General features: G+C 37.2%; 1 protein-coding gene across 1 annotated transcript in view; it reads left to right on the forward strand.

The window, feature by feature from the left end:
* The window catches only part of LURAP1L (leucine rich adaptor protein 1 like), a 27784-nt gene extending 7212 nt beyond the window's left edge, over positions 1–20572 (forward strand). The window contains exon 2 of the mRNA XM_088130525.1: positions 15490–20572. Within this exon, the coding sequence (XP_087986651.1) occupies positions 15490–15867 (378 nt within the window). The 3' untranslated portion in view covers positions 15868–20572. The remainder of the gene's footprint in view (positions 1–15489) is intronic.
* The last annotated feature ends 3236 nt before the right edge of the window (positions 20573–23808 follow it).

Genomic DNA, 23808 nt, shown 5'->3' on the forward strand with positions numbered 1-23808 from the left:
CTACCAGATGTACAAGCTGGGTTTCGAAGAGGCAGAGAAACTAGAGATCAAATTGCCAACATTCGCTGGATCATGGAGAAAGCACGAGAGTTCCAGAAAAACATCTACTTCTGCTTCATTGACTATGCAAAAGCTTTCAATTGTGTGGATCACAACAAACTGTAGCAAATTCTTAAAGAGATGGGGGTTACAGACCACCTTACCTGTCTCCCGAGAAGTCTGTATGCGTGCCAAGAAGCAACAGTTAGAACTGGTCATGGAACAACTGACTGGTTCAAAATAGGAAAAGGAGTACGACAAGGCTGTATACTGTCACCCTGCTTATTTAACTTATATGCAGAGTACATCATAAGAAATGCCAGGCTGGAAGAATCACAAGCTGGAATTAAGATTGCAGAGAGAAACATCAACAACCTCAGATATGCAGACGATACCACCCTAATGGCAGAAAGTGAAGAAGAACTAAAGAGCCTCTTGATGAGAGTGAAAGAGGAGAGTGCAAAAGCTGGCTTGAAACTCAACATTAAAAAAACTAAGATCATGGCATCTGGACCCATCAATTCCATCAAGAAATGGAAGCAGTAACAGACTTCATTTATTTGGGCTCCAAGATCACTGCAGACAGAAACTGCAGCCATGAAATTAAAAGATGCTTGCTCCTTGGGAGGAAAGCTATGGCAAACCTAGACAGCATATTAAAAAGCAGAGACGTCACCTTGCCAACAAAGATCCACATAATCAAAGCTATGGTTTTTCCAGTAGTAATGTATGACTGTGAGAGCTGGACCATAAAGAAGGCTGAGCACCAAAGAACTGATGCCTTTGAACTGTGGTGCTGGAGAAGACTCTTAAGAGTCCCCAGGACTGCTAGGAGATCAAACCAGTCAATCTTAAAGGAAATGAACCCTGACTGCTCATTGGAAGGATTGATAATGAAGCTCAAGCTCAGATACTTTGGTCACCTAATGCGAAGAGAAGATTCTTTGGAAAAGACCCTGATGCTGGGAAGGATTGAAGGCAAAAGGAGAAGGGGATGGCAGAGGATGAGATGGTTAGATAGCATCGCTGAAGCAATGAGCATGAAACTGAGCAAACTCTGGGAGGCAGTGAAGGACAGGAAGGCCTAGTGCAATATGGTTCATGGGGTCACGAAGAGTCAGACATGACTTAACGACTGAACAAAGCATGACCAGATAAAATAAAGATACACAATCTTAGGGCCCCCATGGCCCTTCAAAATTTATGAATAAATTTTATTTCCAGCTTAAATTCTTTTGGGGTTTCTCTGACTCTGCCTTCTCTAGTTATCTGGTGCCTGGTGGGGGATGCATGATAGTTAGGGAAGGCTATTAGGGAGCAGAATATAACCCATGTAGGGACTGTAGTGTTAGTAGGTGGTAGGTTAGTAGGTAAAGGAAGAAACATAGGTGGCAGGTGTATTGGCTATTACCATTTCTACAGGAAAGCTGAGATATATGATTAAATAAAGAAATGGGAAAAACATGTGCTTCTCTCTTTCCTCTAGGTCAACATGTTAGTTGGGAATTTGGGGAGTTTCAGAGAAAACAGAATATATTGGGAGTATACCAGGCTCAGGAAAACTGTGCCCAATAACTCTGTTTCATGGGAATTTTGACTGGCACTCTTTCCTAACAGTTGCTTTAGATAATATGCAATATAAATACCATTTAAACATTCACGGCCTTAATAATATAATAACAATAAACACAGGTGCATGATCATTTATAAAACCCAACCTGAGATATGTGTTAAAAAGAATACCATAGAATAGATGAACCATCTTGGGGCAGTAATAAAAGTCTAACAGAGCAAAGCAACCTTTGCTGTCTAAAACACATGAACAAAACAGCCAATTTCATCTAGGGAAGGAGTTTCACAATCAGGATGCTACTGTAAACAGGGCCTCTGGAATAGTATCAACCAACAACGCTTCTGTGGCTGATGAATATACAGTATACAGGAAGTCTGATAAATATCTTAAGCAGCGAGCTTCTAATTTGCCTGTTGACGCTGAAGGCTTTGAAAACAACCCAATACTGTACTATTACTTAATTAATTTTCTTATATATTCTCCTTGCCAAACTATATTTAGGGTCACAAAACTGCTTCAGCCTACGATCCTCATATTGGTTCCCTTTTTGTAAAGAAGGAAATGAACTTCCTGAGCTCAGCATAAAATCACATGTGCTAATCATGTAAAATTAGCTACTCCATTATACACCATGCACTTTAAATACTTGATGGATATACTTTGACAGGAACAAGAAATGTTAAATATAAATACGTCACAGCAAATATTATTGTTCTCTTCCCCCCTCCCTTAAAAATCTCCACTACCTATTTTTAGATCTAGAACCCAGTTTGGGAAAGAGCACTTAATAGTCCATAGCCTGCAATTATGCATTTGCTGGACATATGAACATTTATTTTACATGCTTTAATTGCTATTTATTCAAGGAAAGGAAGAGGATAGTTTTGGTTTTCATGTGCTGGCAAGTTAAGCCCCAAACAGTGTAATCAGCAGCTTACTTTACCAATTCCTGAGATGAGCTGTTGTATGTTTATTGTTGTCCAGCTACACAATTGCAATACACATTAAGGAAAATAATATTTAGATAAGTTTAGGCTGAATGTAAGTGGTTACTAGTTTGTTCTTTAGTATGGACCAAACATTGAGGAAATCTGTCAAATACACAAATACACAGTCAAATACACAAATACACACAAGTTGATGATTTCATTCAAGGAAGAAGGATTTAAACTTGGGGTGGACAATATTTTTGTTGTTAAGGACATTATTTTTATCAGTTTGAAGGGGGGCTGCCAGGAATTTCAGGGGAGAGGGCAGTGATACCTTCCAAGGGAGCCTGACATGTACAGTTCTTTTCATGCCTTAGTGTTGTTTTTAAACTAATATAGGTGCATTAACTCTACCAGAGGCCTAACATATCTATTTTGCCAAACATTTGTACCTGTAAGTGTCAATGGGACAACATTGGAGTGGGATGGGGTGGGATAGGAGAGTGTTCCTTAGCTGGAAAAAAGTGGGACTAGAGAACATATATGCACCACAGCTTGCCCATCCAAGATCTAAGCAGACATCTAAATAACCCGCCAATCAGGAGCTGAAGACATCTGAAGCATCCTTCTCATGTTCATCTAGGATTTCCTTCTTTCCTACCCAAAGGTCATACAGGATGAGCTGTGGGAATTGGTAACCAACCGTTTTTGAAGGTCCAGAGATACTCCACCCCTGCTGTACAATAACTGATTTTAATACAGTTGCTGCAATTAATTCTTTGCAAGCATCTGATGCTGACAGAGCACTGAGGTTAGAGTTTAGTTCTCTCAGTGTCAGATCTGAAACCCCTAAATGTATATCAGGACTAGAACACATATGACATCTGTGCACATGGATATACAATTTATAGAGATGTTTGGGAACGGTATACCTGCATGTGTAAATCCAACTTATTTATATACAGAGCTGAGGATACTCAGAAGCTACCAGAAACTCAGAAAAGTGTCTCTTATTTTTATCGCCAGGTAGCTCATCATATTGTGCAACAGGAGAATAGAGCTGTACTGAGTGCAGAAAAGGTGTAGTTGTGCAGAAGTAAAATGCTTTTCAGGTATAGAAACGTACATAGGAGAATGATATCAGCTACATCTTATTGCTATTGGAGTGATAATGATCTGAGTTTGTGCAATTAAAATATTACATTGAGGAAGGTTCTAGGGTGATTTCAGAAGATTCAGTAAAAATATACTGTTTTAACTATTTGATTGCAAGTTTTTGCTGGTTCTTCAGCAACTGAATTATTAACTTCCCAGCAGCTTTCAAAAAAAAATATTTTTTTTTTAGTTCAGAATTTTCCAGGTAATTTTACTACTATTCCCTTATGTACTGTGAGTAAAATAAGGTCCCCAAGTTGAATTCAAGTCTTGGTGATTTCATAGGCCAACCATATAGAAATGATTTGTCCTTATATATTTCCATGATATTGTAGCCTACAGCCTGGTAATCTCCCATCCAGCTACTAGCCAAGCCCAATTCAACTTAGTTTCCAAGCCCAGCGAAGATTAGTAGGTGCTGTCATCTGCTGAGCCACATGTTCTAGAAGTAGGTCTCCCCACAAAACAAAAACTCTAACTAAATGTTGGTATACATGTACCACTCCCAAACTGGTACTCTAGGTGTTTTTTTTTTTAAGTGTTTATTCAGGTAAATCTCAATTCCTGATGACTTCATGGACTTATGTAATTTTTTCAGTATTAATATAGAGTTGATTTGTATTCAAGGTTTGCCTTCTTCCAGGATGTTTTTTGACTTCCCAGTCCAGCCTATAGACCTAGTATTCCCTGATGATCTTCCACTCCAAATACTAACCAAGCCCAACCCTACTTAGTTTCCAAATCCAGTCAAGGCCTGCTAAATGCTGCAGTCAGCTGAGGTTTTAAATGGGTTAGACTGCAACTCCCATTATTTTCAGCCACCTTCTTTGAAAGGTGACAGGTTAGAGATGGGGGTATGCCTAAAAAAACCTTCTATCTTAAAATCTTAATTGTAAGATTTCTCCTGACCCAATATTCTTTGATCATAAATCCAGAAGATCAGGCTATAAACCAGTTAGTTTAAGAGGGATTGGTAGCTCAGAATCCTCATTTACCTATCCAAATTCAAGCATAAACAAGAAATGGTTTCCCTCATTCTTAATATGTTGTCAATTGTACGATGTAGTGTCTGTGTACATACATATCTCTCTATCTGCTTTGACTACAAAGAATGAGCAGTGACAACATATTCCTCCTCCTCCTCCTCCTCCTATGGATAATGTATACTTGTAAAGTCGCTTCCCTGAGTTTATACTACCCAATCTCTGTTCAATATGTAGCATCTATTCTAAAAATTTACAACACCGGTCACTGCTCCTTATCACTGCGCATTGACCTAAATGTTTACATTTTGTTTTATCAGATCAGTAAGTTTGTGGTAGAGATTTTCTGATCACACTGTTTGCTTCCTTCTAATGAGAAATGTGGGCCACATAAAATGTAGACTTCCCTCTCATATTTATTTATTATCATTTTGCTGTGTCACCTATAGAAACTCAGGACAGCTTTAGTCTCAGCCTACTTAACTTTATCCATCCCTGTATCAATGAAAGGGAAAAAGTAATTTTTGAGTTTCGGTAATGCTCTTTCAGTGAGGCATATCTACCTTCTTTTTCAAATAATTTTATTAAGAATTATAAATGAAAAGAATAAAAATCAATACAAACTACAAAAAATACAAACACAAAAACACAAAAAAGCGGAGGGGAAAGAGAGTAGAAAAAGGGAAAAAAGGGAAAAAGAAAAAAAGAAAAAGTAACTTCTCCCTTCATCTCAGCAAGTAAAAAAACAGTTTTAATCGCTTATCACTGTCTCTGAATAAAACATAATCTCTCTTCTCTCCGTAACTCATCTCTTAAGTAACAAAAAAACAAAATCCAAATGCTTCATCAATCATTCTTTGTCAGCAAAAGTCTAGTAAGGGCAGCCAGATATAACTATTTTCCCCTTTTAGCCCTGATCAAACAAGCCAACCTTATAAACCTTCCCTGAATTTTAAAAATTATTCTGTAACCCCTTTAAAAGAAGTCCCAGAGGTAGTTTGCTGATCATCTGTGTATCCAAACAAAAATCCTTCAGAACTTTAACAGATTTCTTTTGCATGTCTATTAAATAAAGTTTATCCTTTTGTTTGTCACTTCTAAAAAAGTCTTTCCAAATGTTAGCAGAGCCCTTTTGTATATCTAGAAGAAAAAAATTATCCAAATCAATTTCATGGTTTGATATCTGTTCACCTCCTTTGGGGGATAAATCATCCATCCAATCCATTTGCATTGCATTTAAGTCCTCCTTCAAATTAATTTCATAAACTTCAACAACGTCCTTGTTTTACAACTTTATTAAAGCATGTTCTGTCCAGTTTCTCAAATAGTTGATCCATTCTACCCAATACCTTGGCTGAGAGCTATTTAAAAGTTTGCACTAAGGATTTCTGCTCCATTTTCTTTGTCCTTTGGCTCCCTGTAATGTCCAACCTTCAAGATCCCCTTATCATAAAGAACAAAAGCAACTGCCATTTTCCCATGAGAACATATCTTCTAATAAATTCAAAACTATAATTCTAAATTTCTCTGGCCCCTTAATTATTATTAACAATACATTATTAATGTTCCAAAATCCATATACTAAGTACCCTTTTGCTGCCCAGTCCAAAAATAATCATATATTTTCAAAATGTTTAAGATCAGATTTACCCCATCATCTTTTAAGGAGGCGGAGACTCACCTGATTAATACAGTAAAAACTCGCCTGTCCGAAGGGTCTTAATCTCTCCAATATACAACACATAAAAAATTGCAAGTGTGAGCTTGATGTAATCCTGACTCCCAACCACTCCACTCATAAGCCAACCATAAAGCGGTAGTTTCCATGGTCTACTTATGAGTAGCAGCTGTCCGGAATTACATGGATGATTTCAATGATCTCTCCTTTGAGAGATTACACCGGCCTGGATCCAACATTCAGCCACGATTTCCCTTGCAAAAGCTGTCTTACTAGCCAGCAAGCCAGTAAGATGTCAGCTTACTATGGCGCTCACAGGAAGTCCAGTGAGGCATATCTACCTGAATGTCATATGACATATTATTATATGTCATAATAACATCTGTCTGTTATTGTATTACAATACAAATTCATTCAAGGTAGAAGCAACTCCTGTTTATACTTACTGCTATTTATAATTAATATTCCTAACACAATTAGTTACATAACCTTAATCTGTCATGCTGAAGATCACTATTTTAATCTTATATTTGAGCTCCTAAATCAAAGAGTTTTGCTAGATTGTAAAATATGTTTTGTTGTTGATGAGTATGATGTTTCTGGCTTTGTAGAAACATGCAGGAGAGTCCCTGAAACCTATGAAAAAGTGTGGGGGAGGGAACGGGAAAATATCTACATCAGCACTGCTTTTCTTCCTGTATACAGAGACATGGCTGAAGGTGAGCCAGTTCATCCAGACTGTTGTATTCTTTTGCTGCTGTGATCTATGCTAAAAGTGAACCCGTCATGGTAGAGTAATGTTTCTGAAATGTGGGGGAGATAAGGAAAATTAAGCAGAAATGGCAAAAAAGTGGGAGGTGGCCAAAGGAGGGATGGAAGAGGATAGCAAGACCAGTCACATGAGCAAAGAGATCACGTGGATAATCCTACCATTAGCCAAAACGATGCTCCAGACAGTTTTGACAATGAGGTGCCTAGAGGGATACTGGAATATAGGGTTGCATTACAGGTCTGCCTTTCCTTGTACTCCCTAAGGTGGCTTGTTGCCCTTAGCTGTGGTGATGGACTCTGTTCCAGGATTAGGATAAGTAAAATTAAACACATACGTGTTCATCAACTCTGCTAATTTTGATGCTAGATTTTGAATGTTTCTGAATTGTCATTTCTATCAGTAGCAATTATTTCAAAGTCCCTGGGCAGGTTCTCTCAGATGGTTATTTAAGAATTATCATTTGAGCTTGAAATATTTTACAGACATCCCGCCACACACAGACACTTTATAAATCCCAGTTGTGCTTAGTGTTGTGTTAAATTAATGAGTAGGATCCATGGCTAGGTATGTTTACCTAATGTAAATGATTGAAACTGATTTTCTCCAGACATTTTTCTGTCTTTGTGCCTATCTGCAGTTGAAATACATTTGATGAGTATGACTTCATTACCTTCATTTGTCTGTATGTATGTCACATCTCAGCAGAAGCACAGAATATTAACTTCAGTGTTAATTGCCAGCTAATCTATTACAGTAGTAGAAGAACTACAATTTACATGTCTTTCATTGTTACTGTTAAAATATGTAAAGAACCTTGGACTAGTGCTTTAGGACAGTACTTTTTAGGATATTCTGAGTTCAAGATGTAAATCTAGCTAGCCTTACATGTTTTAATTGATAGTTTTTCTCTTTTGTAGTTTTGAGGCAAAGATGGATATATGGTCACCTCCTAACACTTGCGTTTGTGCCATAAGTCTATTTTATGTCTTTTAATCTGCTTTTAAGGCAAGTTTAAATATGAATTGAATGTTTTATTTTAAAAGTGTTTTGTCTGGAATATAAGGATTTATAATTTTTTATTTCATAATATTTCTAGTCTCCTTGAAACAGTGCCCCAGGGACCTTAACAATGGAGGTGTTGATCCAATCAAGGAATTTTGTTGAATCTACAAGTTTGAGAAATTCCAGCCTCAGAATTCCACAAAAGTGTCCAGATTCCAAGAACAATGCTGGAATCGGGGGGAGGGGGGACTTAGAATTCTATGACTTACCAGCATTCCAACCATCCTGTCATTTGAGCAAATATTTAGAAAAATCTTGAATTTCAGTGTTTGTTTACATTCCTCACATCCTTAAAGCAAGGATAGGTAATTTGATGTCCTCCAGATGTTTCAGACATTGGTGCTTATCAGCTCAAGAAGCATGGTTGATGCCAAGAAACTGTGGGAACTTAACTAGTGCATTCCTTCTTTATCTTATTAAAAATGTACTGTGTGAAAGATGATTGACAGCCATGTCTCTGGGTGTGATCTTTAATATTATTTGAAAGACTGCACCCTGGAATATAAGAGGAGTAAAAGATAAAGTACATAACAAATTAAAAGAAAGGAAAATGTACTGTCTCTCTCTGAAACTATGAAAGAAAGGAAGAATGTAATAGATGTGAATGAGGTCACTTGATTTTGTGCAGTAGAGAAGATGATTACAGGTAGACCTCATTTAGTGACAACAATTGGGACCACCAACTTGGTTGTTAAGTAAAGTTGTTAAGTGAAACCGCAACTATCTTGATGATTTTACGTCAGTTCTCCTTTCCTTTATAGGCCTGCAAAGGTCATAAATGCGGGGATTGGTCACAAAGCTACTTTTTCATCACCATCATAACTACGAACAGTCGCTAAACAAGGCAGTCACTAAATGAGGACTATCTGTATAGGCAGGGCATGGAGGTGAAGCTGTAAGTTTAGCTATGAATGAAAGGACTGCAACATATGTCAGAGAGTATGACCTGGTATCATCTAAATATCTATGAAACAAAAGTATCTCTAGGTTGATGATATTACACTCCTGTGAATGATGATTATGGAAGAACCAGGAATGACTTTTGATAAAAACTGCAATGTTTTGAATGAATATGATTTGAGGGGGGAGGGGGAGTATTATCCTACGTGACATAAATGAACATGTGGAAGGAAACAAGACAAAAGTGACTGGGCCATTTGGAGACCCAGGAATGAATGAGATTGGTGACTGTTTGGTGAGTATCTGCTTAGAAAGTGTTCTGTTTGTTTTGGACATGTGGTCTATTCATTTGTACATATGAAAAAGGAATTAAACAAAAAGCATGATTGATTTAGTTGTATATGGTGAAAAAAATTGAGACAATGTGTGATAAATATAAGAGTAATTAGAAGTTCTGAATGTGGGATAGGCTGTTATTTGGTAGTGTCAAGTATAGATCTTAGAGGATAAAGGACATGGAAGAAAGGGAAAGAGGTAAAAGAAACTAGAGTGAAAGTAGAACAGCATCAGGAAGACTAAATACTAGCCCTCTATGAAAAAAGTATTAGAAAGGTGATGAGGCATTCTTAATTTAAGGCAGACCAGCCATTTTTTGGTAGGGTCAAAAGTGGATCTTGGGGAAAAAAAGAGAAGTGAAAGAAATGGAATGAAAATAGAATGACTGCAAGAAGAGAATATATGGATCTTGTATAAAATACTATTAGAAGATATTGTAATCTTCCAAAAGAAAGAATAGAAAGTGGACATAAGAAAAGTATATGTGGAAATTCCTTGGAACAAAGTGAAAAGAATTACTTTACAGGATGCCACAGAAGTGTGTGGAGTTTCAGTGATGGGAAATACAAAAAATGATGCTCAGTGGAATGATGAAATAAAAATGCAGCGGATAAGAAAAAATGCATAAGAGAGTAATTGATGCAAAAAATTAGGGCGTGAGAAAGATATTGTATAATGTATATTCAAAGAAAAGGATGTTTGCACAGTGTGTAAAAGAGAACAAGGAATGACTAAAAGAGACCAAGAAAATGTAGAGTCCTCTTTGTTATATGGACATGAGAGTTGGATATATCAGGAGAATCAGAAGAGTGGGAATGGATGCAGTGGGAATGGATTCTTACAAAGTATGCGGGATAAAACCAGATGGTATAAGGAATGAATGGTTGAATGAAGAATACATCTTTTTATTTTCTATTTATTATTGTAATTTCGTAATTTTAATTGATTTTAATAGTTTTGTAAACTGTGGTGACAAATTCAATAAATAAATAAATAAATAAAAAATATGGAGTGAATGAACAAAAAAGTACAGTGAGGAGATTTGTTATATATATACAGAATGAGGATTGAATTGCAAACCAATATATGAAGAATGGGTGAATCTATTGAGAAGGAAGACCAAGGAAGTTGTGGCTATGCACATATCCATCAGGCTAGGGAATAGGATGGTAGGTATGTATATATGGAAATGTAGCCTTATAATTTCACATTTTCCAAGTCTTTAGTGTCCTGTTGCTTCTAATGCAGGTATCAAAAGCTAAGTGCTAGTAAGGTCCAGTGTAAATTAAATTGCAATTTATCTCTGGGTGTTTTTCAAGAGTGTGCTGTTGCATTATGGATGAATCAGCGAGCTGCTTTTCTTGGCTCATGAAATTTGTACCTGAAAATTCTTTTACTGCTGTAACGTACAATTGTTACATATTGCCTTAGTTATCTTGCAGTTGCTAATGTTTTGTAAGTTGTTAAAGATATTATATCTTATCTATATAGTAAAAAGCAAAGACTAAAATATGGGAACCCCATTCTTCAGTTATATAAATGTATTTACATATTTAACCTTCAAATAATCAAATAAATGATGATATTACAATCAATTAAAAATCAGTGAATTTAAATTGTATAATTAAAAATATAATTCCTTGAGTGTTTAGTGTAGTCACTGCATACAGGAATTCTCCCAAGAAAGTGGGCATAGGATTGCAAAGGGATTTAACTTTGGTTGGTTCATTTTATAATTTACATAATTAATTTTGGATATGCCATGGAAATGGGCTCTGACTTCATATATAACAATGTAACTAAATTATGTTCATTTTATATTAATCTATTATTGTGTTTTTGTTTCCATTAAGATACATCCGGTGCTGACCAGTAATGGGTTGGCAAAAAAAGAATAGTATTTTTTTTTTTGTAATAATCCACATAAACTGAACTGATTTCAGTGAATGTGTTAATATGTTTACAAACTGGTTATGATGGTAACATTAAAGATTCCAATTATATCTGTATTAAAAGATCAAGAACATCCGTTTTCTCAGTAGTTTAATATAATAAATCATCATAGGGAAACAAATTCAATCTGAAACAAGCAACATTCTTACAAACAGTTTGATGTATCAAGTATTATGAGTTATGCCTAGGTGGGCATTTCTCATAGCCACAAATAGGTTAGATCTCCAAAGTCCTGTTGAGATAGAGTCATCTTAAGTGCTGTATTCATTCACTCATCCATCCATCCATCCATCCATCCATCCATCCATCCATCCATCCACCCATCTCTATTCTCCATTCCTCCAAGAGTTTAAGAGAACTCATATATTCTTATCTCATCATTTTATTCTCACAACAACTTTGCAAATTAGGCTAGGTAGCAAGTCATTCAGCATTCCATCACTTACTGAGCACTTGTGGAATGAGAGTTTCAACTTGGGTTTTCCCATTACCACGTTAACCACCATATCATGTCATTTCTTACATCACAAGGCATTTAGGTTCCACAGAGATTTGAATCCACATTGTATTTCCTCTTCTGCTACATTGGTGGCATGAAAGACATACCACGTATAACACAAGAAGCCCAGGAAACTGTACCACATTGCTTCTCCATAGCACTCAGAGTCATGGGAACTGAGACAAAGATGGGGAGGTTTGCAGGTATAGAGTGTTCCTATGTGGTTTGCAGATTCTCACATTATTTTTGGAAGACAGGGAAAAATAATTATAATCAACAATATCCTCCCTTTCTTTCAGGAAAGGCAGCAAACATATGATCCTCAAGCCACATGCAGAATGGAAGAAGTTCGGCATTGATTTGGTTGTGTTCAGTAGCTTGGTTGTGATGCAAGCAGTTCTGTGTGTATGCTGGAAATTCTGCACTCACACAGAATTGGCCGATTGCATTAGGAATATAGACATGTTTACTTTTTAACAGCTTTTACATTTACATGTAACACTAGACAATGGTGGAGTCCTTGGGGTTCTCTGAGCTTGGTTCTTTTCTTGCAAACGTTTCATTATCCAGCTAGGTAACATCTTCAGTGCTAAAATGGGATGGAGTTTGCTCTCTATTTATGTGTTGTGGCCTGCCTTTCCAGTGCTGGTAGGGGTGGGGGTTTCATTTTGCTCCTCTGGTAGTTCTTTGATTAGCATATCGGGTAATGAAACGTTTGCAAGAAAAGAACCAAGCTCAGAGAACCCCAAGAATGCCACAGTTCAATCCTGAGCTACACATATTCACCTCAGAGATCTCCGTCTGATGTGGAAATTGATTGTTTCTCTCTGGAACCCTGGCACAGTTGTGCCACCCATGGAGCTACTAATAGAGGCAAATATATGTAGCTCAGGGTTGAACTGTGGAGTCCTCAGGGTTCTCTGAGCTTGGTTCTTTTCTTGCAAGCGTTTCATTACCTGGCTAGGTAACATCTTCAGTGCTAAAATGGGATGGAGTTTGCTCTCTATTTATGTGCTGTGGCCTGCCTTGCCAGTGCTGGTGGGGGTGGGGTTTTTGTTTTGCTCCCCTGGTAGTTCTTTGATTGGCATAGGTTTGCTGCTTGACTGTGTGCCTGGTGGTAACCTTTTCTTATCTGGGTGATGATTGCTGGTGACTGATTGCTGGTGAGGCGATCTTCTGGTCTTTTGTCTTTTTTTTGAATAGTACATACAAATCGTTTTTTGAATAGTACATACAAAGACCAGAAGATCGCGTCAGGATTTTTATTTGTTTTTATAAACATAGCCTCATAAAAGGCAATGACCCTCTACTTACAGAATGGATTAAATAATGACTTTTTGGGCTAGAAGAAAGAAGAGGGAAACATATAGGCTTCTCATTCCTAAATATAATTACCAGTTTCCAGTCTCCCAAGTCACAACTTCCTTATATATCTGTGCCAGACAGTATTTCTTGATGATTGCTTAGATCTAAACTGTGGAAATAGAAAGCTGTTACCACCATGTTCAGTGGATCTTCCTCTTTAGGACATATGCTTATGATGTAGCCCAAAGGTTGAATCATCAAAGAGAGAAGGTCTTGTCAGGGAGTGGGAGAAAAGGATGAAAACGTTGCATCGTGAAACAAAAGAAAGATGGGTGATTTCAGAGTTTGAAGATGGGGCATGTAAAATGAGGGAGGAAATAGTTGCGGAGGGTTCTTGAAATGCAGTATGAAGATTAATGGAGGAGGGTGTGGACCAGATGTGAGTATTGTAGAAGAAGAGGAAGAACGCACCAGTTCTTTGGCCAGTGGTCAGGAAACCACCACCAGAGTAATAATTTGAAAAAGAAGGCAATGTGTAAAACAGTGTATTTTGACAGACCTGAAATTTTTTTGGGGGGGAAAACCACCATGGAAAGAATCATATGCAAAAAAGGAAATGTGCCAAAAACAAGATAAAGAACTCACTTCCTCAGAGTCTGGATTTTTTTCAGCTTATTGTGAGCTAATAATGCAGATGTTGTATTCGTATATAGAAAAACAAAGGGCTTAAGAGTACTGCATAAAAGGCTATATTACACAATACATACTATTCATTTTCCCCTTCCAACTACTCCGCCTAAAACCCACTTTAACTATCAACAAGTCTACAGGGTTTGCTGGTTCCATTTGACTACTACGTGTTATGCTATGTAACAAATAGGATGACTGTTAATTTTATATAAATACACACAGATGTATGCACGCACACTTGCATACTACTGGACATATGTATTTATATCCTCACCTGAAAACCAATGTTTTTCAGTGTTTGATATTTTAATTAAAGCCCTCCATTTTATTTTAATCAAAGATAATATTCACAATTAGTATGCTAAAAGGCACAAATTATCATCCACGTTTTGGTAAAAATAACTAAAATTAATGGTTTGAGAGGAAAGAGCTGTCTATTTCCTGAACAATCTACTATTTCCTCCAAAATTCATGTTTATTGGATTTTGTATCACACACAGATACAAGCCAGGTATGCAGTTCAGTTAATGTACGAATGTATATCAGATGGTTAAGTTTTATCCCCCAAATGTGAGAGCTGGACAGAAAGGCTTGATGCACATAGGCTAAAATATCAACAATTGATTTTTTTCCCCCTGTTAATTACTGCAGGCAAGTTTAATATACTGTACATTCTGCATGTGAAAGAAACAGATTGTAAGTCTGTCTGCATATAAGCCTTACTGTTGGATGTGTATCATCATCTTAATATTACTTAAGGAAAAATGCATAAAAAGAATTCAGTTGCTAAGTTATTACCAGCTGTGCTTTTGTCCATATGCAAAACTTTTATTACTGTGTTTGAGAATTAGCCTGCTTCCTTCTTTTTCTGAGTTCTGTTACCAGTCCAGGGAATGGAAACAGAAAATAAAAGTCATGTGATAGGGCCAGTAAGGTAATACTCTCTATCCACAGTTCTTTGCCTCACTTGCAATGTCTCTGTTTCCCTGAGCACAACAACGCCTTTACTATATTTTATTTTTGTAGTGTATACAAATATCAGCCACCATATGGCAGCCCAGCAAGACGAAAAAGCATGCGATGCGATGCAGTGCAATGCAATCGTCGCTATGCCTACTTTGAAGTAAGCCCACTGAGTCTAGCGGGACGTCCTACCAAATAAGCATGTATAACATTGTAGCTTAGGAAATAGTAGGAAAGGGAAGCTGAAGCTAGCCTTTGCCAACCCATTCAGCTGTAATGAAGATTTATGGACTGCATTTTTATGCCCAGTCCAGCATTTACTGGGCATTTGTTAGCTATTAGTTTATATTTTTCAAGCAGTTAGCCTTGTGTACTTAGCTTCTGCTGTAGAGGAACCAAAGGATCAGGAAATGTGCATGAAAGATTGGCCTCATCTTGATTCTCTTCATGCTAATGAGAATTCAACTGATAACTTCTCGAAAGCAGGCTAATTAGCAGGCCCTGCACAATTCAGCACACTGCATTTTGTATCATATTTGACATATGTACCAGTAGTATATTCTCTCCACATGGAGAGAACCATGGGGATTCTCCTGTGACCTTTTTCTGTGCTTGTAACAGTCTAATTGGTTGCTTGTCCTTGTGGTTGCAGATTGATCTCCGAGCCACCGATGTCCAGCTAATGCGGCAACTCCTCCTCATCAATGAAAGCATCGAATCCATCAAGTGGATGATTGAAGAAAAAGGAGCCATCACCAGCAGGGGCAGCAGCTTGAGTGGCAGCCTCTGTAGTTTGTTGGAGAGTCAGGAGACCTCCTTGAGGGGCAGCTACAACAGCTTACAAGACTGTAGTGATGGACTGGATGGAATATCTGTGGGAAGTTACCTGGACACTTTGGTGGATGATATCCCTGGCCAGCATACTCCTTCAGATGTGGACCAGTTCAGTGACTCTTCTCTTATAGATGACTCACAGCCACTACATAAACATCCCAAGATTGAATCCAATGAGTACTACTGTTTTGGTTAATAAAATGAAGTTCTAGGAGAGAGACTTGTGCACTTGTATTTATGATTCCTCTATGCTGCTATTTGATGTAAGCATTTTAAAGCACCTTTATAAAAGACAATGTACTTTAAATTTGCTCTACTCTGTCGGTTGCTGCTCCTAGATCTTTTTTTTTTCCCCTCTCTTCCTGGATGGCTGCCCTCTTTTTGTTATTTTAATTTATTGTTGTGATTCCTTTCTCCTCTTCTATAATATCCCATTTGACCTTTTTTTTTTTTTACAAAAATAAAGGTGAAGGAAATTTATCTGCAATCCTAAGTGCATGAATGAACTTTTACTTAATTCTGCATCTTGCAGACAATAAAACACTTCCATTATCTGTAGATTGGAGTTAAAGTGTTGGCTGATGATAATTTCAGGTGTGATTATTATTTAAATCATTTTCATTTTGGGCGTTCAACCAAAAGAAGCTTCCAGAGTGTCTTACAGAGATTAATAATGCAACTTTCCTCCTCATAAGCTTACAGTGTAACACCATGACATGAAAGGAAAACAGATTTGGGAGTGAGGAATGGCTATAATTAAAAATATAAAACTTTTCATAGCTCAGCTGGGAGTTGTCAAGGAAAATATTTCAATGATAATGATAGGAAAATTTTGATGTTTGGAAACTTCAGTGGGTTCATAAGTACTGATGCCGGACTAGTTAAAGGGGTAGAAGCATTGTTGAAAATGTTCTACTGCTTTTTTTGTTTCTGTTTGTTTGTTTCTGGACACAATTAAAGGATTGGTTATGGCCTATAAACCAGGCTTTAGAATTCTCTGCCAAGAAAGGTCATGCTTCTTCCTTCTCTGTTAGCCTTCTATGACAAAGGAATTCTGATTTAAGGTAGCTTTGATGGCATATTGTTTGTTGTGTTTTAAGTTACAAGGGTAAGATTGGATTTGTCCTGTTCATGGCTAGTCACATTTGAGTGGAAGGGTAGGTTTTAGTTTAGTAACAAGATAGATAGATTCTGAATACTGTATATACTTGTGTATAAGCCAAGAATTTTAGGTGCCAAAATACCCCCCAAAAATTATGTTCAGCATGGGTGGGCTTATCCTTCAGTTTATATAGGTAGTCCTCGACTTATTACCACAATTGGGACCAGAACTTCTGTTGCTAAACGATGCGGTCATTAAGTGAGTTGTGCCTGATTTTACAAACTTTTTGCTGCACTCATTAAGCAAATCATGCAGTCATTAAGCGAATCCGGCTTCCCCCATTGACTTGGCTTATCAGAAGCCCTCTGGGAAGGTTGCAAATGGTGATCATGTGACCCCAGGACACTGCAACCATCATAAATACATGCCACTTGCCAAGCACCTGAATTTTGATCATGTGACTGCAAGGATGCTGCAACAGTCATAAGTGCAAGGACTGGTCATAAGTCACTTTCAGCATCATCGTAATTTTGAACAGTTGTTAAACAAATGGTTGTAAGTCAAGGACTACCTGTATATGGTAATACTTTTTAAAATTACCCATGTATCCCATATATACTCACGTATAATCCCATCTGTGGATAAGCCAACCCTCAAATTTTTAACCAAAATACCATGAAAAATAAGCCAATTGTGAAAATTAAAACATTAAAAATATGTTTTTTGACACATTTTTCATGGTTTTTTGGTTAAAAATCCGAGGATCGGCTTATCCACAGACAGGCTTATACATGAGTATATATGGTATGTGTCCATCGTTTAGCTAACTTGTCAAAAGTGGAGCAAATAAAATAATTGTGGAGTCTACTTTTATTATGGCTTTTTCTGGAGCAAGGAACAGAATAGTTGGCATTCTCAACCAGCCATTAATCCCAAAGCATGACTTGCTCTTTTTTTTGTCTTGAGCTTCGCAGGGCAGGACATTTTTATGCATTCACTTTTACTGATTGCCCATTCCTTCTACTTTTTGGTCTTTCAGGAACAGATATCATATATGTTTGTTGGCCTTAAGTATTCTTAGTAATACTTACAGCCACAGATAAATACAATACAAATAATTTATTGAAACAATTAATTAAAGGCAAAACCACATTTATTCTCTGTTTTATATTCTATGCAAAGCTTTACTAATATCCCCAGATACAGATTATCAGTACAAACAATACTGACTTTTGTTTGCACAAGTTCAGACTGCCATAGTATATTACATGTGCTGTCTGGAATCTAAGAATCAGACCCACTTACATCTCAAAAGAGTTTCTTACACGTCTCCCTCCTAGGAATTATGTATCCCAAGTTTTTGCCAGTATATTCTATGCAGCAAGCGCCAGGAAAAGCTTCTGACATAGCACTCGGAAGCCCCCTTCATATTATGCAACACCAGAGTAAGAAGAAAACTATTCTCCTTTCTCCTTGTGATCATGACGAATAATATTTGGGTGCTTAGTCCAGCAAATGCCAAAATGTCAGCAGGCTCCAGCACTCAGCTGAAGGGACCCACTGTTTGCAGAGAGAAGAAAAGGCCTCCAGACTTAATCCACGGAGCTGAACTGCATGCAACTGAAAACTGCAGCCTGGTAGAGGCAAAAATAATATAAGCCACATCAATGTTATGCCAAAGCAGATAGAAGCCATAAGGTACCTAATAAACTACCATCTCTCACAAACTCAATCTTATGGTCATCTTCCTGACTGGGAATGTTATCTTGGGGGGATTCAGGAGTCGCCAAGAATTCTTTGGTTAAATTTTATGGGGTGCAAGTCTCTATTCAATGCACAGGCCATTTTCATTTGACTCCGTCTTTGGATTGGCAGACCTAAAGTCTAAATGTTCAGAAATGAATAGTCTATTGAAAATATATCTCCTAAAACATCCTCAACTAAGCTAAAAGTTTCATGGATATTAAAAGAGGGTTATCATTTGTATGGGTGTTTTGAGGAAAGGTAATCTTAGAGACCTGGCTACTAAGGCATTTGCTAATGCTAGTAATTTGCAAAAGATAATAGGGATCAGTGGAGACACACTATTTTGATTTAAACATTTTACTGTTGGCTATTTACCTAGAATGTTTGGTTGGCTCTCCCTATCTCTTTGTCTCTGCTTCCCTCCCTCGCCTTGTCATTTAAGTAGTGTCTAAGCTTAGCGGCTGAATTTGCCTTTGTTTTCCTAGATTATATATTCCCAGGCCTTTGACCATATCTGTCCACCTATATGCATAGTGTCTGTTTGTGTGACAAAAAGGGAGACAGAAACGAACACCTTCTTCTGAAAGATGCCCAGACAGTACAGAACTGAAACTTGATTTCCTTATGATGGGATAGATATTGTCAGAAAATACTTATTGTATCTCTCCTGCCCTTTGTTTGTCCTGAAAGCATTTGTTCTACAGAAGCAATGAGAGGCAAGCAGCGTGCATCTAAGTATAGATTTTTGCATCAGAATTTATTTACATTTTATATTATGTAAATATATGAGCTTGGCACAAGATTCGTTCCATTTTATCATCATAATAAATTAGGAACATAGGATATTGTCTTACTGATTTTTCTAGCCTAGTATTATTTGTGCTGACCACACTGAATGTCCATTGTCTCAGAGATGGTTTATGTCTCAGGGATCTAAGATATTTTGTGTGCAAACTACGTACTCACCATGGAGTTCTTAGGCTAAGCAAAAATAACTGGCCCAGGTTTATTTAGGAAGCCTGATTCAAATATGAGTTGAGTTTCCCAGGTACTTTGCCATTCTGAATTTATTCTTTTTATGTTACTCCTGGAGATCTGCTGATTGCTAGTTTGTACTCAGTCAAGAGTTCCTCCAGTATGTAATCCTTGGTGTAACGTGATATTCATCTATTACATTAAAAAAATATATCAGTTAAAATTTTGCTGGGGAAAATAAAGTTTATAGAGCAGGAATGTGCAATTTTTTCTAGATTAAGCATCACATTTGGCCACTCTGCCATGGGCCACCCTCCAAAAACTAATGAGACAAAACTAACTTTGATTTCATTTCATTTATATTTGAATTAAATATAATCAATATTATTACATTTTTGTCCTTATCAAGTCTCACATAGCTGGCAAACCAAGAAGTGAGAATCACATAGATTTCAGAAGGGTATCTTTAACGTTAGTTGGGGGAAATATATAATCTCCAGAAAAGCAAGAATAAATGCCTAGGCAGGCTTAGAATGAGCCAGTTAAGGCCAAATCTCTTTGAAACACTTTCTTCCCACAGCCTCCACATATGCCTGTGTTGTCTTCTCACTACTTTAACTATTCCTCCTGCTCCTCCTTCCCAATTGTCTCTCACAGTCCTCTATTTAATAATCTCCTCCCCCCCCATCACAGTACAATTTCATAAGCATTTTTACAGTCTCTAGGAGGTGGGTCAAAGGCTTTGAGCATCTATCGATGTTCCAAAATCTCTTATCAAAGAAAAATCAAATTAGGAAAAAAAAATCAAGGGAAACTTTTTCTGAAAAGCAGACTTGAATATATGCTGGCATTTATATTTTCAAAAGGATGAATAAGCATTGTCTTTTTACCCCAATAGTTTCATTAATCTAGATTTAACCTAATTAAGTCTAGCATCTACTGAATTCCATCATAAACCTGACATAAACCATCGGCCTCCTGGACTCTTTCTTTTTTAGTAATTGTTTTATATAGCTTTTAGGTTTTATGTAATTGTATTTTTATTGATTGTCTTAATGAGTTGTAAGCTGCCAAGAGTCCCCCATTAGGGGGAGATGGGCAGGGATAAATTTAATAAAGAAATAAATAAAAATAAAAATAAATATTTTCCATTCTTTGCCCATCCCTAAATAACAGGTTTTATTTTGTTTTTCCTTAATGTTCAATCTAAAGAGCCACCGAGGCACTAGAAGTGCTGAACTGATACCTGGATTTGGTAAAGGGCATGACTGAAAGCTACCAGCAAAAGCTCATAATGGTGTTACTGTTAATAGGTGATTTTTCTCCCTGGATGGAGTATTTGAAAGATCCTTGAGGAGACTAAAACTTCCCTTAAAGGCCATATGAATGTTCACTGAGCATTCTGATGTCCCATGTTGTTTAATTTTCACTATCTTCAGTTACAGTCTTTGGACAAAATGTCTGTATCTTAACCCTCTGAACTATTATTTTCTCATTTCTATCTTCTTATCTCCTAGATATACTCACAATTCATCATGCCATCAAAAGCATGATTTTGGGGCAAGTCTATAGCCCATTAAGAAGAATGAGCAAAAGGGTATAAATGTATTATATTTCTGGTAATATTATTAGGTGCACACTCTAAAATTGTATAAGCGTTCCACTGAAGATACCCCAGCCAGCTCCTTCACTTTCACATTTTTCCCCTGATTCTTTCATGTTCTCCTCTGTCCCCCTTCTTGCCAGTTTATATCCTCTTGGCTAAATTTACTCAACTTTCAATAATTCCAAGATTTCTAAGACTGTTCTTTTTCCCTTAGACCTATGAGAGACAATGCATATTTTGTAAAGGTGAGAGTGTTTCTCATTAACTCTTACCAATGATACCACAAAGCTGTCAGTCCTCTCACCTTCTTCAAAACAACCAGGTCTATCAATTAGTTTGTAACACACTGGCTCAACATAATAATTATGTAAAATGCAATTAACTGGCCTGTTGTCCATACTTCCTTTTCAGTATCTGGCAGTCAATAAATACAAAACCAAAGCCAGTCTTTAGAAAACTATCCAGCTTCTGGAAGTTCTCCAGTTCTACAAAAATGCTTATTCAGGAACAAACCCACCAACTAATCATTACCTTTCCCTTTAAAATTTGGTATGGCTGAGAATCTAGCCAACCCAACCAAAAAACACTGGTGATGTAAGGTAAAAATAAGTATATTAAGGTATAAGAAGTTATGGATTTTAATCTTAGATAACTCAGGATCTGAACTGGAAATGAGAGTTTCTTTGGAACACAAATAACGTTCATGGGTGTGGACCATCTTACTGGAAATACAAACCTTTCAAAATTCCAGCATGTTATTTTTGGCCTTTAATACAACTGAGCTTGAAGTTTTGACAAATCACTGAATTTTGAAAAAGGAAAATAAGGCCTGCTCAAGTTTCCATGTCTGTTTATTGTAAGGGAGAGGGTTCTTAAACTCAGGGAGACCCACTTCTCATTTCTGTTCACACATTGGTTGTCTTTCATTGTCATAGGAATCATATGAATGAGCCCAACTTGATTTAGTTCATTCACCCCTTCCTCTTCCTCCTCTGCCGCAGCCCCAAAAAGAAATTTGAAAGTGCCGTATCACTCATTTGAAAAACGTGGTGCAATCTAAACCTGACACTGGGGTTAATCTTAATAACGTCTTTATGTCTGTTTGAAGCAGTCTCAAACCCTGGCTTATGAAAATGGATTTTTTCCCAATAAATTAAAAGTAAGGTTAATCATAGCTTAGGTTTTAGTTTTTAGAATTTAACTATGATTAATTGAATTTGAAAACAAACCCTTTTGCATACATGTTTGGAGCTGTGTATGCGAAAGAAAGAAGGGGAAATCATATCAACTCAGCCAAAGTTAGCCTTGTTCCTGTCATAATTAATCCTTGGCTTAAAATGCCCAAATCAAGCTATAAAGACTTATATGCTACATCCACCCATCATTCTAATCCATGATTTCTTTTAATCGTGGTTGGGTTAGCTAGGCTCAGTCTTGCTAACAAGCAAAGTAATCTTGGCTGATTTATTCAATTCCTGCTTTTCTTTCTCCTTTTTATCTCTACTTGCTCTCCAATCTCTGATCAAAGGCTTGGGTGGGACCCATGAATATGCCTCTATTAAGCCAGGAATCTCCAAATAAACCATCTGTTCTTTCATATCCAATTCTAAGTTACTACTGCATTCAACAAACTAACAGTAAATACTAGTTTGAAAGTGCAGTTTAACATCAAGCCGTGCTTTACTTTCCCAACTGGTTACCAAACCTTTGTTTATTCTTTGAGCCTTACCTCCTCCCACCCTCCACTCCACTTGCATGGCCCATCTCTGAGACTGTGCTTTTCCTTTCCAAAACACTAGCTATATACCGCCTCCCTGAAGCTGCTGCCTATGTGAAGATATATCGATTCCCAGCAGCTATGCAGACTGAGTAAGGGTAGCAGGCGTAATGCCACTAGCACAGGAAGACACCGCTATACATCTGTGTAATGGGCTGCTTCACTTTAATTTTTCCTTCCTTAGAAGAACAATTGTAACCTATAAATTATAGAAAGATGCATTCTCAACCATCCTCTGGAGATTTTCCACTCCCTTTCGGAAGAAAGAAAAAAAATATCCTTGCTGTTAGCAAGAAACATAAGAGAAGACCATCAGTGTGCCCATTTCAAATGGTTTTCATGTTTACTATAGCAACAGGGAGTGCAAGAACATTCTGCCCCAAGTAATCACTGCAGCTTTTTCTAAAATTAATGGTGATAAAACAAACCCAAGGGAAATGCATTCATCACTTAACTTTAGTTTTCAGCATGGTTTCAAATTCAGCTTGCAATAACAGGAGAGGAAGAAATCTCTCCCTTTCCCCTTGTTTGTGAGAAAAATTAGCATCAGCCAGCAAGGGCTCCCCCGCCCTTCTGAAGTTGGCTTTGGCCTCTCCATTGTGTTGTGTTTTGAAAAGAGCGTGTCTGTCAGAAAAACACTGTTTTCATATGAGCAGAAGCATCACATAACACGAAAAGGGAACCTTTTAAAATACATTCTCCAAGGTAGGTTACAGCTCTTGGAGTATTTCCATTCAACAAATAATACCAGATTATCAGGCCATACCAACCCTACATGCACACTGTCTCAGAGAAGAATATACGCAAAAACCAAACAAAATAAAACAAATTCTCTCAGTAAACCCAGCCTGCCCACATATTGCTCTTCTGAGGCATTTAAGGCTCCCGTGTATCAGCTGCAAACATCAAGGTAACTACTAGTTGGGGGAAA

The sequence above is a fragment of the Python bivittatus genome, unplaced genomic scaffold, assembly GCF_059951505.1.
Source record: "Python bivittatus isolate LINGU-HERP-01145 unplaced genomic scaffold, Pbiv_v1 ctg000850_np1212, whole genome shotgun sequence".
Taxonomy (NCBI): Eukaryota; Metazoa; Chordata; class Lepidosauria; order Squamata; family Pythonidae; genus Python; species Python bivittatus.